The following is a 14,998-nucleotide window of genomic DNA, read 5'->3' as shown; positions in this document are numbered from 1 at the left end:
TAGGAGGAAGGGCCTCATCTAGATACAGTATCTGGGGGTCTTATTCCAGGGAAGAATGTTTAAGTTAAGACTTAAAAGATAAGAGCAGCCTAGCCAAGAAGAGATACCAAATGTAGAGGGATTTGGAGATGAAGGGATAAAGGAGTGTGGAATCTGGAGGAGAGGGATGGAGTTTACCTGACAAGGAGCTGGAATAAGATCCCAGTGTATTCAGAGCAGTGACAGAGGAGATAATGGTTTGAAGAGAGGTTGGAGGTTTGGGAACCTTGCAGAGCACAGAGGATATTAAAGGAGTTTGGATAGAAAAATAAAATAAAATCCTGTGTATTCTGTGAAAGGGGGGGGTGCGCAGTGATCTTGTTTCCTGGCTGCAGTGAGATGGATATTTTGAAGGGGAACAACAACAGACATGGGGAAAGTGTTGTAAGGTTCATCATGAAAGAGATGTTACCCTCCTGGGTTGTGAGAGCCACATCAAGAGAAGTCAGATGCATAAGGGTACAGGAAAGGGGTCCTTGTTGTTTTTGTCAGGTGATACCAGTCATTTAGGCAGGGAATGGCAGGGGCACGGTAGATTTCAGAGGTGATAGTGGTGACAGGTTAAAGAAGCTGTTTTCAGCATGTAGTATTTTGTCATATCTAACCTAGACTGCCTCCCTTCCCATGTTCCAGTATCACTACTAGGTATGCCACTTTGTCACTAATGCCGTAATCAAATCGATGGGAATAGAAGAGAAAATTCAGAGAGAAGAGAATGATTAGACTGAATAACAAGGAATATTTTCTTATGATGGAAAAGCCCAGAAAGTCACTAAGGAGAAACCAGTGATAATGTTCAAACAAAATAAAACAACACAATCCCCAAGTTGTTAGCATGTCCAAAACTAGAGGAGAACATTTTTAAAAGGCTGTCAACTTAGTTGACTCTTGCTAAGAAGCCAGATAACTTCATTGGGTTAGGTGGGAGAGGTAGACATAGTGGATCACAGGACTTGGGAACTTTGATTAGAAGGAGATGAAGAGGAGACAGATGTAGATGACTTCTTTGAGTTCTGCTGTGAGTAGTGAGTGAGAATGTGGTTGGGTGTCAGGTGGAGTGAACAGGCAATGCAAGGCAGAAGGTAGGAAGTCATCTTGAGGTCTAAAATTATGGTGAGGGGTGGTACTAAGAAAGTCCGAGTTGGGGAGGTTCTTTGAGAGAGTATTTGAAACAGGTCCCCTAATATAATGAAGTTTTCTGTGTCAGGGATGGTGACTCTGGTTTCTTTGCCTTGGGATTGGAGAAGGAACCCTAACAGATGTTCTGCTTGCTTTTGCCAAGAAACCAACTTTGAGATTCCCCCCTTTTATGTATATAACTACTGCTTATTTTAGCTGTCCTAGAACAACCACAACTCGCAGGACCTTTTGTCACCTACTGTCTGCTTTAGTCAGTGCCTCAGCAGCCTGTTTCTTCTGAGTCACAGTCCTCTCTTTGGCCTTTGTCTTCATAATAGGCAGAGGTAGAATGCAGGGTGACCTTGCCAGTCTCAGTTGCTGGTAAGAAGGTATGGCATAGAAATGATCGTGGCGTCTTGTACTCAGCTTACAGCTCCTTTAGTCAGTTCAGTGAGAGTGTGAGTGGTGTTTAACCTCTTTTGACCTCATTTTACTTTGATATATGTGATAGAGATGGTCTGCTTACAAGAACACTAGGAAGATGTAGTGAGGTACTGAATGTCATAGTTTACAATGAGCTTGGAGTGCTTAAGGAGGTGGTGCTGCTACTGCTGGTGCAGGGTCTCTCCACGGCTGGTCTGCAGTGAGCCAGTGCTCTCTGACCAGCTCCTGAGATTGCCTGTGCATGACAAGCACTTGGAGCTCTTGTTGCAGTGTGCATCTTGAGCCTGTCTTTTGGAGTGGGACCAAGAATCTCTGTATCTAAGAAGCTCCTCTGTGCTGATAATGATATGGGTGCTGGTCTTGGGGCCCATTTTGAGCAGCAGAGTCCTGTCAGAGAACCACCTTGTGGGAACCCTGCTATTTTAAGCTGAGAGGAAATAAGGTAAAAAGAGGTTCGTTCTTTTGAGCTTTTATTAAAAGTCAAATTCAGCTGCACCTCCTATCTGATATCTCTAACCTACTTTTTTCCCCTTAAGGTAGGATCTCATTTGTAAACCTGGCCTCTGTCTCTAAATGCAAGGATTGAAAACACGGGCCACCCTGCCCAGCCATCTAGCTTGTACGTCATTGAAGTGAGGCTTATTGTTTCTCCCAGGCCTGGAGGTGAAAGAAATAAAGTGCATATAGATGTTTGCCTCAGGTTCTTAAATCTCAGTGCCTGATTTTTCAGGTGTGTTCCTGAGCAGTTATGCTGCCTCACTGTATAGACACTTTACCCCAGCCTTTCAGTCACAGGAACCTACTCTTCTTCATGGTATAAAGTCCAGCACTTCCGTAAGCCGCAGACAGTGTGCTTGCCGAGGGTATCATTGTTGACAGCATCCACAAGCTGTTCTGAATTACCTTTCTGTCCCAGAATTGAGCATGCTAGACATTTTTCAGACCTTCCCTAGAAGAACGCCTCCTCTAATACTCAAATTAACCCATTCCCCCTGAACTCTAATACAGAGGCTGATGAATTCAGAACACAGGGGCATAGTCTCCGTCTGTGAATTTTCAGATAGCTGCATAGTGTGGAATCAGGGCCCCCACACATGCTACCCAAGCAGTTTTACTCTGCTGTGTCCCCAGCTCCTTACCATGAATCCTATGCAGCTGTAAACTACAGGCTTCCTTATTTGACTCTGATGATTAGAAAGACTTTTCTCCTGCCTCTTCGTTTCTTTTGTTTAAAGGTAGAGAATGTGAACATGCATGGGCATGAACACAGGAGAGTCCCTTGACTTGTCTGTTAGTATTCTTCCTGTTTGTGAAGGAACAGCACAGCAGTTTGTTTTCTGACTGTCTACCTAATTGAGAAGTTATAATAAGGAAAGAATTACATACATTTAAAACAAAAAATTTCATATGGTTTAAAAGACATTTCTAAAGGTTCTAAAGGTGTGGAGATTGTAAAGGTGATTTTCTGATTTTTGTGACATATCTAGACTTTTCTTGCTTCATTTTGAGGATTTTTTCCATGTATTTTTTCTCTTGCTTTATTATTTTATTTTGTTTTTCAAGATAGAGTTATTCTCTATAGTTCTGGAACTCGCTTTGTAGGCCAAGCTGGCCTCGAATTTACAGAAATCCCTCTGCCTCTTGAATGCTGGGATTAAAGGCGTGCACCAACTCGCCTAGCTGCAGATTTGTTTTTATTTTTATCTTACCCCTTAAAATGAAAGTTGAATATTTGAACTTGGTCATGTTTGTTTTATTGATGCCACAGTTGATGAATGATTAAAAAGTATCGACAAAGTCTTAAGGATGTAGTAGCATAGATTGGTCCTTCTAGAACTTAGGAAGCTGAAGTAGGATTGCTGCGAGTTCAGTGTTAACTTGGGCTACACAGTGACACCATGTCTTCCTCCCACCCTTTTCCTAACTACAGTTTCTTAATGTGATGTTAACGTATTTATTTCTCGTAGAAGAGAGACAGGGCTGATAGCTTCAAACTTAGATCATTGTCTGTGAGACAGGAAAATCTCATGTAAGAATTAATTGTGGACATATTACAGATTCTAAATACCATTGTTAAGATGTGTTTTCTTAGTGCTGGAGTTTCTGGAGTTTCTCAGAAAAAAAATGTTTTCTTATTTTTTAAAAATTAAAAACAAAAATTCGGTCCCGCTTTAAGCTTAGAAACTTTTATTCTGATTTTTATACTAGAAAGGTGGCAACCTTGCCCTCAGAGGAAGCAGAGAGATGTTTTGTAGAAGGAACAGAAAGGTTCAAAACCAGTGGTTCTCAACCTGTAGGTTACCCTTGCCCTACTTGGGGAGGGGGGCGTCGCATCTCAGATATCCTATATATTAGCTATTTAAATTGTTTATAACAATAGCAAAATTACAGTTATGAAGTGGCAAAGAAATAATTTTATGGTTGGGGGTCACCACAACATGAGGAACTCTATTCGAGGGTCGCAGCATTAGGAAGACTGAGAACCACTGCTCTACACAAAGCTGAGATCCCTACCCCAATCCACCAAGTCCAACAGAGCTGATAAGGGAGGAAGGGAGCAGAAATTGTATAGACTCCCTGCAGAGGCTGTTCTTAGAGAGGAAGCAGCAGAAAATGGACCAGGAGGGACTAGACCCGGACTCTCAGAGGAACAACACTATTTTAGCAGGCACGTGGAATCAGAGCAGCACAGCAACAAGCACCAGAGGTGGCGTGCCTTCCTGGGACTTGCAACCCTTCTCAGGGGTCTCCCAAGATGGAGGGAGCTGTTTAAACATATCAGAAGCACCTGGAAGGTATTAGACTTTTTGTTTTCAATTTTGTTTTGATTTTCTTTAAATAAGTTAACCAAGCAGAATGTTCCTCAAAAACAGTAACATTTTGAGGATATTTTGTAGCTTTGTGCCAGTCACTACGCAAAATTAGATAAACTGTACCTGAAGGGTGCGGAGAGAAGGTTGGTACGGAAATACCTGTTGTAGAGATGGTGGATGCTTCCTTACAAACTCCAGGCCCATGAGGAGAGTCAAGTGCCAGTAGGGTGGGCTTTGTTTTGTTTTGTTGGTTTCACTTTGTAGCCCTGGCCATTTAACTTGCGACTGTAGGATCATCTTACTGTCTTGACTCCCGAGGGTTTGGAGTGGGAGCGGCACACCTGTGTTTTTTGGCCGAGGAATTTAGACCCAGGCCTTATACCCTGCCCTGTCCACATGCTCAGGTAAAAAGTCTGTGTAGTAGGCTAGTGAACCAAGAGCCACACGACTCTTAAACCCTTGTTGCTGGTCCTTTCAGACAGAAGGCTGTGCTAAGTAGTGATGGTAGCAAGAGCTAATAATGAGAGAGATGAAAAGCTTTTCCCCTAAAGTTTGTATCTGAATTTTCCCATGTTTTAAAGTCTTATAGATTGAGAGTTTGTAGTGGTAAGGAGACAAAAAGCATAGTGGGCCCCAGGCCAGTGTCGTGGAGGGGAAATGTAGAAACCTAGTAGATTCCGTGTACGTGCCCAACCTCTGCCAGGGGACCTAGAAGAATCAGGATGGGGCAAGCTTGATGCATTTGCCTTGATCTTGGAGGGCAGTTTGTTGGTTGCAGCACTCATGTTTGAACTAATCTATGTCTAACACTAGAACCTGGTGCTGGTTGTTCATTTCCAGTCCCGCCCGGCCCTACCTTTTGCAATAATCTTTGAGAGTGGCGATTGTGCTTCTAGAAGGAGAATGACTAGAGAGATTCCCTGAAGGCAAATACAAAGAGTGTGTGCTGTACGCTCCAGTTTAGACACTTGGGCTGGGAACTCCCTGAGAGGGGGGAGGGTGAGAGGGAGGAGAGAACAACAGAACAGTCGGCTGGAGAGGAGGGAGGAGGGGGAGAAAGCTGGTGGTTTATTTTATTTTATTTTTTCAGAAGATTTTTTTAACTCAAGTGGTTTTAGAGGTTCTTCCCCGCTTGGTCCCTTGCACCCCACTCTGGTATCCTTTTTCCTCTGGTTCACTGAAGTGCCTTTTTGCAGTCCAGGCTCAACGCCAGCTGAGTCTGCAGCGGCTCTGCCATGATGTACCTCTGGGTGAGTAGAGTGCTGTGGTGAGGCTTGCACTTGCACATATAAGGAGTGGAAAGCTGAGGCTCTGTGCCTGCACAGACGCTCCGCAGAGCACAGGACACAGCCCTTCCTCACACAGGTGTGAGGGCCTTTGAACCCTGCAGATTACAATATTAGAGTCTGGTTTCTAAATGTTGTTTATCTTGTTAGACTTGAGCTCCCAGAGCAGTGTTGTCCCCTGGGCTTGGTAGGTTTGGAGAAGGCAAGTGGCCGGGTGGCATGAGCTGGAAGCTTCAGGAGGGCAGTCTTCCTTGTGGGTCAGGATGGGCTTGCGTGTTATGTGTAGAGAACACTGGTCTTGATAATCAAGCCACATCTGTAGATAGCACCAGTAGATGGCACAGTCCTTAATAAGCTTTTGTGTGTTTTTATCCAATAATTAATGTCCTTCAAGGTTGTCTTGTGAAATAGGTCATTGTTGTTACTAAAACTTGTAGGGAAGTAATTAAGTCACAAAGAATGACTTGCTCATACTTAGAAACAAGGCCCATGGCAACTGGAATAGTAGTTAATAACCAGCCATTATAAAACATTTTACATTTGTAAAGCCAGAACTTAATATGTACCTTACTTAATTTTAATTTGCTGGTAATTGTGGCAGTGCAATTTGGGATAGAGTGAACATTCTATAGTTGGAGTTTATAAATGATGAAATATAAAAATTGTCAGGAAAATGTCAAGGAAAAGAATACAGAGTCCTCTTCCCCCGTTTGCTTTTAGTTGCAAAAATACTAGCATCAATAATCCTTTGTAAAGATGGCGATAGTTGTCTTAAGCAGACAGCTGTTGTGTGTTGCTAAGGGAGACTATTATTCCATGTGATGCCTTTGGCTACTAGCCAGGTTTTGGAAGTTTTACTTTGCCCTTTGCCCTCTAGCCCAGATGTCTGGAATCACAGAAACCCACTTGGCTTCAGGAAGTTACATTTGTAAATGCCAGAAGCCAGTATTTTAACAGTGTTTGTGAAGATGGAGCTAGGTTACAGAATATATATCTATATGGCATGTTAGGGAGGCTTCTTTATCTGTTTCTCCTTTCCATTTGAATATGACCTTGAAATGTAATTTCCTCCCTTCTATTGATTTATTTTTGTAGTATTGTGTTTATGAGAACTCGGGTTTGCTGACACATGAGTGCTTACTAAGTAGTTTTCGCTGGGTAGGGGATTGGTCCACATCCTTCTCAGGAAGGATGGCTCTTCTGTCTTTTGGTTGTTTTTAAGAGACCTTATGAAGGAATAGGAGTTGAATTAATCTAATTTTGGCTTACTTAGACTTGATGAAACTGATATTGACAGTCTCCTTTCTTATTTCTTCTGTCTTACCATTGCACATTTATCTTAGTCCCTTTACTATAGCCTAGAACAGCTTGCTGACCAATACACCGCATGTTGCACTGAGACGTTGTTGTGCCAAGAGAACTGGAACAGCCAAAGGTCTTGATTTCCTTGGTTGCAGTTGCCACTGTATGTCCTAAACTCTCTCTCCTTCCCTCCCTTCCACCTCCCACCTCCCTCCCTCCCTCCATTTATTGGAGACAAGGTCTCTCTGTGTAGCCCTGGCTGTCCTGGAACTTGATGTGTAGACCAGGCTGGCCTCAAACTTACAGAGATCCTCCTGTCTCTGTCTCTCAAGTGCTGGAATTAAAGATGTTTGTCACCAAGCCCTGTTCATAAAAATGTAAATTTTTAGGGATGGAGAGCAGCTGAGCAGATAAAGTACTTTCTATACAAGCACGAGGCCTGAGTTCTGATCCCTAGCACCCTTGTAAAAGAAAATCTGGGTGTTGGCAGTGTGTAAAGAATGTGTCACCCTCTGGTCTCCACATGTACTCATGTGCGCACACACAAATCCCCTGTACCTCAAGCTTTGTGTTATGTTTACTGTGGCCCCTGAATGTTTGGGTGGTGTTGTTAGCTCCAGAAATTCTCTTTACCACCTTCATTTTCTAGCCCATAGATAGCTAACTGTACAACCCCTGACCATGGAGGAGGTTATCTAGTGGCCAAGGATTAAGCAGAAATCCCTGAGATGCTGTATGGGGAGAAACTTACCAGGGTGGACATGGGAGAGCAGAGCTCCACTCTAGGTTTAGCCTGGGCCAGTGGTAGTGAATATCAGCTGGTGTGACTGCAAGTAACCCTTTAACTGTTTGTGCCTCAGCTTTTGTACTCATGAGACATAGGGTTAGCCCAGATACACCTGATTTTGAGAATTTTGTATAGTGGTTAGTATGCCCAAAAGGTTTGCTCTTTGAGCACAAGAAAGCTGTGAAGCCCATGGCACATGTATTATCTCCAACTGTCTGCTTGGTTCAGTATTAGCAATATGTCAGCACACTGTTTCTAGTGTTGCAGAAAAGTTGTTGAGCTATGTTCAGTTGTTGGTACCTCTGAGTGGTGTGTTCGGACATTCATCTAACCTGTAATTGAAAGGTAAAGGTTACAGACCATCATCTCAGTGTTTTAGTCTGTGCAGTTAAGTATAGCTCATTAATTTGCCCTTGTGCTTAGAACTCTGAGAGAGAATGCTGTATTGTTTGCCTCTTTGCCATCCTTGTGTCTTTGAATTTGGTGGCGTCAGAAGGAGGACTAATCTAGTGCAGAGTTAACGTGTTGGAGACTTCACTGAATGCTGCTTGTGCCCTTACCAATTGTGTGGCTGTGAACAAGTTACTTCTCCTGCAAACTTCAGTTTTCTCATTTGTTGTGTGGGAAAATTAATCGTACCACGTGATTGCCATGATTTGAGATGACACACATGAGATGATACGCACATGGCACAGTGTGGGACACGGTGTGGGGCGCTCTGTAGATGCTCATCAATTAACTAGTACACAGCACCTGTTTGTGTTTTGTTTTGTTTGATAGTCTCACGTAGCCCAGGATGGTTGCAAAATGAGTAGACAAAGATGAACTCCTGCCCCCCCCCCCATTTCACCTTCCCGTTGCTGAGGTTATTGGTACACCACCTTACTTGCACAGGCTAGCTTTTTGCTTTTAATATTTGCTTAAACAGACTGCAAACCATCCCTGAATGTTTTTTCCCTGTTGTGTTGAGGATGTCCTTGAATTCACATAGGGAGAACTTTGATAAATACAAATTAGTTTTATGTGAACTATTCAGCCCTTATTGATATTAGAAGTGTTAGTGGGTAGGAAGCCCTCATTAAGGCTGCCTCTCAACTCTTTGGGGGAGTATATGCAGCAGTATGGGGAGTTCTTATGTCATTTATTCACTCTGTCTTCATCATCTCAAATGATGACAAGGAAGAAACAAACAGAAAGACTTGATTTCCATGTTAAGCAAACACATTTGCGTGATGATTTTGTGACTTTTATCAAGTAAACAATTATACTGCACTTTCCAAAATCCTCAGAAAACTCAACCTGCTCTCCAGTCCAAACGAGCTTTGCTAGTCTGGCAGTGGGAACTCTTACCACACACTGTATGCTGGACTTCTAGATCTCATTTTAATTGTTTTGTCATCAGTTAATTCTGTCTTAGTAAATCAGTTTATCCAGTGTTTAAGGAGTGCTTGCAATGTATGGAACCAGCTGTTGCAAATACAAAGATAGTCAAAGACATCCTGTGCCCTTCAAGAGTAAATACAGTGTATGAAGAGTGTATCTAACAATAGGAATTGTTGTCTGATTTTATTCAGTTAGGAAAGTTCTTTTATGTATTGCATTGTTCTGTTTCATTCTCACAACATTACTAAAGGATGTCACTACTTACTGCACAAGTGATGAGGAAGAGATCAAGAGAGTTCATAATACTTAGCAAATGGCAAGGCTAGAAACTCAACCTCATCTCTCTTAAACAATGATTTTTATTTCTTTAAGTAGCCTGTTGAGTGCTAATATGTCTGATGGACATATATGTACCACTTGCAGTCCTCAACAACACTGGGAATCCTCCATCTCTTCATGTTACAGACTAGAAAGCAGAAAATTGTATGTTACAGTTAGGATTTGTGTCCTCAAACTCATTGCACCACTCCTACCCTCTCTTATTTGTTCAGTGGTTTCCTGTTGGCACCACTGCACTCAGGATGACCCAGGAACAGAGTAGGAAAAATAAGGAGATGTGAATTGTTTTCACCCCCACTAGTTACCTGAGTCTTCCTTCGCGGGTTGTGGAGAGGATGTGATAGTGCTTGGGAGCGTTCATGGGAAATGTTCATGGAGTCCTTAGGAAAAAGTCTCTTTTAGAGTGGCGTGGCAGCGTCACATGGGCATCTTAGACTGAACCTTGGCCTTGCTTGTGCAGTGCATCCGTGTGCAGCATATTGGAGTGTTAGTGTTCAGATTTCCAAAACAGGATGGGTAGGCTGTAAATGTAATTTCTCTGAAAGTTTTTGGAGGTTATTTTGTGATAAGTAAATATAAGGCAAAAATAACAGCACCTTTTAAATGGAAGTTATTTTTAGTGCCCACCTTCCAGAAATCACTTACCATTCTGATTGGTCTGTAGGGCTAGAGAACAAGACAGTAGTAATTTGGGCTATCACAAAATGTAGAAGCTGTTCAGTTCAGATAACATAAGACTCTATACTACAAATGGGCATTTGACAGTAAGGAGCCGTGAATGGAATTAGGAGTACATGAAATAGAATTTGTAGTTAGTTTTGATTTATTTTTATTTTTTAAAAGCTATCTATACAATTTAAGGCAGAGTAAGAATGCAGCCAAGCACAGTGACTATAATAGAGAAGCGCTCTCAGGGTGGGGTGGTAGAAGAGGCACTCTGGGAGAGAGACAGGTAAAATAGGCAGGGTGTTGCCGTGATGTGGACGAGTGACAGGTTTTTGTAGGAGGAAAGGTGAAGGGGATCATGTACTTGATTTTGGATTTAATATTTTGGGGTAATTGAGATGCTCCTAGGGGAAATACTGTTTAGATAGCTGTCTACCCAGGTCCAGGAACACATGGAAAGATAGAGGTTTAATTTGTGAAAGACTCCGTAAAGTGTCACAGAAACTGCATGCTTAAAATGAGAATGACCTCAGGAGGAAATGGAGGGCAAGAAAGGGAGTTAGTTCCTGGTAGAGTGGGATAAGCCCTGACAGGAAACAGGGAGCCTGTTCTTTTGGAGTAAATCCAGGATGTGGAAACCTGGGTCGGAGATTGGAGGTCAGCAACATGGTGGTTACTAGAGACTTTAGCTAGAGCCATTTTGGGCAAATGATGAGGACAGAAACCTACCTGTTATAGAGTCAGGTGAGGCAGTCCACGGGGAAGAGACAGGGAATAAGATAGAAACAGTAGATGCAGAAGTTTGACTCTGAGGAATTCAGTGGGTAGCTAGGTGTGGGAAGAAGCTATGTTCGTATTGTTTTAAATACAAGAGACTTAGGACTGGGAATATAGCTCAGTGGTCAAGGCGCTAGGTTTGATTTCAGGTACTCCAGGAATATAAAATAAAAGATAGTAGACTATCATGCTTAAAAGTGAACTGAGCACATCCATTAGAATAAGAGAAGTGAAGTATATAAAAGTACAGAGGATAATTGCTTGTGCTATGAGAAGGTAGAACTGGCTTTGGGAGTATGACAAGCTTTCTCTCTCTCTCCCTCTCCCTCTCTCCCCCTCTCCCCCTCTCCCTCCCCCTCTAACCTGTGTGCAGGGCCTAAGTAGAATGGCAGTTATTGGTAAGAAAGAAAACATAGGAGACTGCATATTCTAATAAAGATCCACTAATGGATCTAGGCAAGATAGTGTATCATCAGATTTATATATTAGATAGATAACAAAAGGCTTCCCTTCTTATTACAGAATTTACAATTGGAATAAATTTGGGTTAGTGCATAACATCTTGGTAAATCAGTCATGGTGGGTCACACCTATAATGCAAGCACTTGGGAGGCCAAGGAAAAAGAATCACCTCAAGTTCAAAACCAGCTAGTGTACTTAATGAGTGAGTTCTAGGCAGCTTGGACAACAGAACAACAATCTATCTTTAAACAAACAAACAAATATCCAGAAAACTGAATTTGGGGAATGGCTCAGTTAGTAAAGCACTTGATGAGTATATGAAAGTACCAGGCATGGTAATGGACACTTCTTCCTGCTAGGAAGTCAAGATGGAGACAGAAAGATGGCTCCCTGTGACTCTCTGGCTTCCCAGACTAACCTAATTGGCAATCTCCAGGCCAGTGAGAGATCCTATTTAAAAGGAAGTGCTGTCAACCCTGGGATTGTTTTCAGGCCTCTATACACATGCTCACACACATGCACCTGCACACACACACATAGCCAGACACATTAAGAGAAGAAAGCTCATGAAACTCGTAGGTTATCATGTTAATAATAAGACTTGAGCAGTTAATACACGTTGGCTGAAAATATTGTTTTCTACTCATTGAGTGTGGGTGGCAGAAGAGCGGCAAGCAAGGTGGGGAGTCGTCCATACATGGTTTTCTTTCCTTGTTTAAACTGGTAAGAGAAAGCAGATTGAACATGACTTGAGTCATTTCTGAAAGTTATTGAAAAGAATGGTGTTGGGTAGGTAAAAAACTAGACAGATTTGCCTGGAGAAGAAAGTGCTACTAGTTTTGGGTTGTAAGACCAAGTCATTGACACTGGCCTTGGTAGGGTGTTAGTGACTAGGAAAAGCTGTTTTGGAGAATATTGGGATGAACCGCATTGTAAGTTGGCAGGTATGGGTGACTAGGAATACTGTTGAGGAGAAGAGAACAGAATAGGGAAATGTAGACCGAAGGGCTTTTAAAAGGTGAATATCAACTATGTGTTGTGTTAGTGGGATAGATCCAAGTAGAGATGAAGAAACAGAGGGTGCTTTAAAAAAAGTTATTTCAGGAACAGAGTGTTCTGTCCAGCCCAGACACAGGGCTCTAATGGGAAAGAGGGCATCTGCTTGCAGTCAGGCAGGATGGGGACATTGGTTTCATGGCGGTATTCTGGTTTTGTCTTCTTTCTCTGTGTCTTATCTGGGGAAAATAGCCGAGCCTTGAATTAAGGAGTAGCAATCACACAGCTGTTATGTGGTAGGAAAGGTGTAAACCTTCTGGAAAGAACAATGAGTAATGTTACATTGTCGCATCCAAACTGTCCGAGGAAGAAAGGAGAAACACGATGGGGAGTAGAGACAGTGTAAAAGGGTGGATTTATTTTGTAGGCCAGAAAGCATAAGAAGGGTTGAGAACTGCTGCATTGGAAAACTAGCACACACAAACTCTTCTTTAGAAGCTTGTCGTTTTTAGAGGTGATGCTGGTGTTAACCTGATGCTAGTAGGTGGTTCAGGTGAAGAGTTGAAAATATATTTGGTGCTAAAATGTTGAATACAAATCCTAGGAGGCCAAATGTTGGTTCTGTGTGGATTTTGAAGTCCTGAGTTGAAGACAAGATTAAGGCTAGGATGACAGGAAGTGGAACCTCTTTTAAAAGATCTGCAGTTTGCAGTTTGGATGGGAGCAGGGGGGCAGGTGGTTGGAAGCTGTGCTGAGAAGCAAGGAGGATGCTCGCCTCTACCAAAGCAGGTGAGCAGCGATTGCTGCAGAAACAGCTGTATTCCAGGAGCTGTCAGGTCTCCTTTAGAGCAGGGGGTAGGGTACACCATGGACTAAAGGGTAGATTTTCAGATGAGCCTGCTGAGGATACTGTTGACCTCAGTTCTTAGGAGTAGTAGGCAGGATTGGGAACAGATGTTGGCAGGCAAACATGAGCTGTCCTTAAGATAGTGACACAGTGGGATTATTTTGGTAGTCTCTCAGAAGAACAAGGAACCTTAATGAACCCATTGGGCAGTAGCAACAATTTCAGACATAGTCATGTACCAAGAGTCAGATGGTTGAGCTCTGCCTCCAGCTAGATTCCTTGGATCTGAGTGGGCCTAGAACTTTACATTTCTAGTACGTTTCCCATGGATGCTGATGCTGCAGGTAGAACAGATATATTCGTACTTTGAAAACTACTGGTCTAGAGAGGTGGATGTGGCTAGTTGTGAACTGTAGCTCACAATGGTGAATAATACCCTGGCAGTAGGCAGAGAACTGACACAGATAGAGACACGGTTTACTTTCAGTAGTAGGAATTGAACACAAGACTTCATAGATTGCAGGCAAGCCCTGAACCACTGATTTATATTTTCAGACCCAGAATGAATGTCATGTGTTGTTGCTGGTCTCACCAAAACTCTGAGTAGTTCATATCTCAATCAGATTTGAAGCCCACATGTCCTACACTGGCCTGGGTGACCCGACTATTTGTTCTCCTGCTTAAGTGTTAGCTTCATTTTCTTAGAAGCTTTTCTCTGTTTGTTCCTCAGGTGTCACACTGACTGACATCTACTATTTGAACATAGAAACCACACTTGTTGCCTCCAAGCCTTAGCACTTAGCCATTTCACTGCCTGGTACTCAGATGTCATAAAGGAATAGCCTACGTATGTGCTGATTACCTCCTTGTCTGTCTTCTATTCTCAATTCTTATTTTTCTCTACCTCCTACCAATTGACGTTCTTCCTTCATGAAGTTGTTGGTTATTATATGTCCCGAGAAAGGTACCTGGCACATAATGGACATTTGTAGAGTGAAAAGAAGCAAGAAGGCAAAATTTGTGGGAAAACCAGGACAACAGTTATCATTGGAAGTGACAGGCTTGGAAGAGATGTTTGGTGGGTACACTGGAGGACCTTGAACTTTCAGTTGCTGTTTGCTGAGCCTAGAAAATTCTTGAAGGTTTCACAGCATACTATCACATAGCATTCTTTTATTTTCTTTCTTTCTTTCTTTCTTTCTTTCTTTCTTTCTTTCTTTCTTTCTTTCTTTTTTTTTTTTTTTTTTCCGAGACAGGGTTTCTCTGTAGCTTTGGTGCCTGTCCTGGAACTAGCTTTTGTAGACCAGACTGGCCTCAAATTCACAGAAATCCACCTGCCTCTGCCTCCCGAGTGCTGGGGTTAAAGGCATGTGCCACCACCTCCCAGCCACATAGCATTCTTTTTTTTTATAAAAGTTTATTAATTTATAAAAGTTTCCATTTCCGCCCCTCCTCCCAACACCCTCCCACTCCCCCCACTCCCTCTCCTCCTCCCTCTCCTCCTCCCTCTCCTCCTCCCTCTCCATCGCTAAGAGCAGTCAGGGTTTCCTGCCCTGTGGGAAGTTCAAGTTCCTTCCCCCTCCCTCCAGGTCCAGGAAGGTGAGCATCCAAACAGACTGGATCCCAAAAATCCAGTATATGCAGAGGAAACAAGTCCCAGTGTCATTGTCAATGGCTTTTCAGAAAGACCCCGAGCCAGCCACATTCAGAGAATCCGGCTACATTCAGAAAATCAGGT

General features: G+C 42.7%; 1 protein-coding gene across 25 annotated transcripts in view; it reads left to right on the top strand.

Annotated features, from left to right (window-relative positions):
* Rbfox2 (RNA binding fox-1 homolog 2) overlaps window positions 1–14,998 on the top strand; it is a 252,997-nt gene that overhangs the window by 115,186 nt on the left and 122,813 nt on the right. Inside the window, exon 1 of one of the 25 annotated variants that reach the window (XM_085678318.2) lies at window positions 5,469–5,665. The exons of the other annotated variants lie outside the window; for them this stretch is intronic. Within the exon in view, the coding sequence (XP_085534444.1) occupies window positions 5,651–5,665 (15 nt within the window). The 5' untranslated portion in view covers window positions 5,469–5,650. Of the gene's footprint in view, window positions 1–5,468; window positions 5,666–14,998 lie in introns of those variants that run through there. 25 annotated transcript variants of the gene reach the window in all.

This window comes from Myodes glareolus, chromosome 19, assembly GCF_982192425.1.
Source record: "Myodes glareolus chromosome 19, mMyoGla1.1, whole genome shotgun sequence".
In the NCBI taxonomy this organism is placed as follows: Eukaryota; Metazoa; Chordata; class Mammalia; order Rodentia; family Cricetidae; genus Myodes; species Myodes glareolus.
Note: the sequence above shows the minus strand (reverse complement) of the source record. Positions and strands in the feature narration are given on the sequence as shown.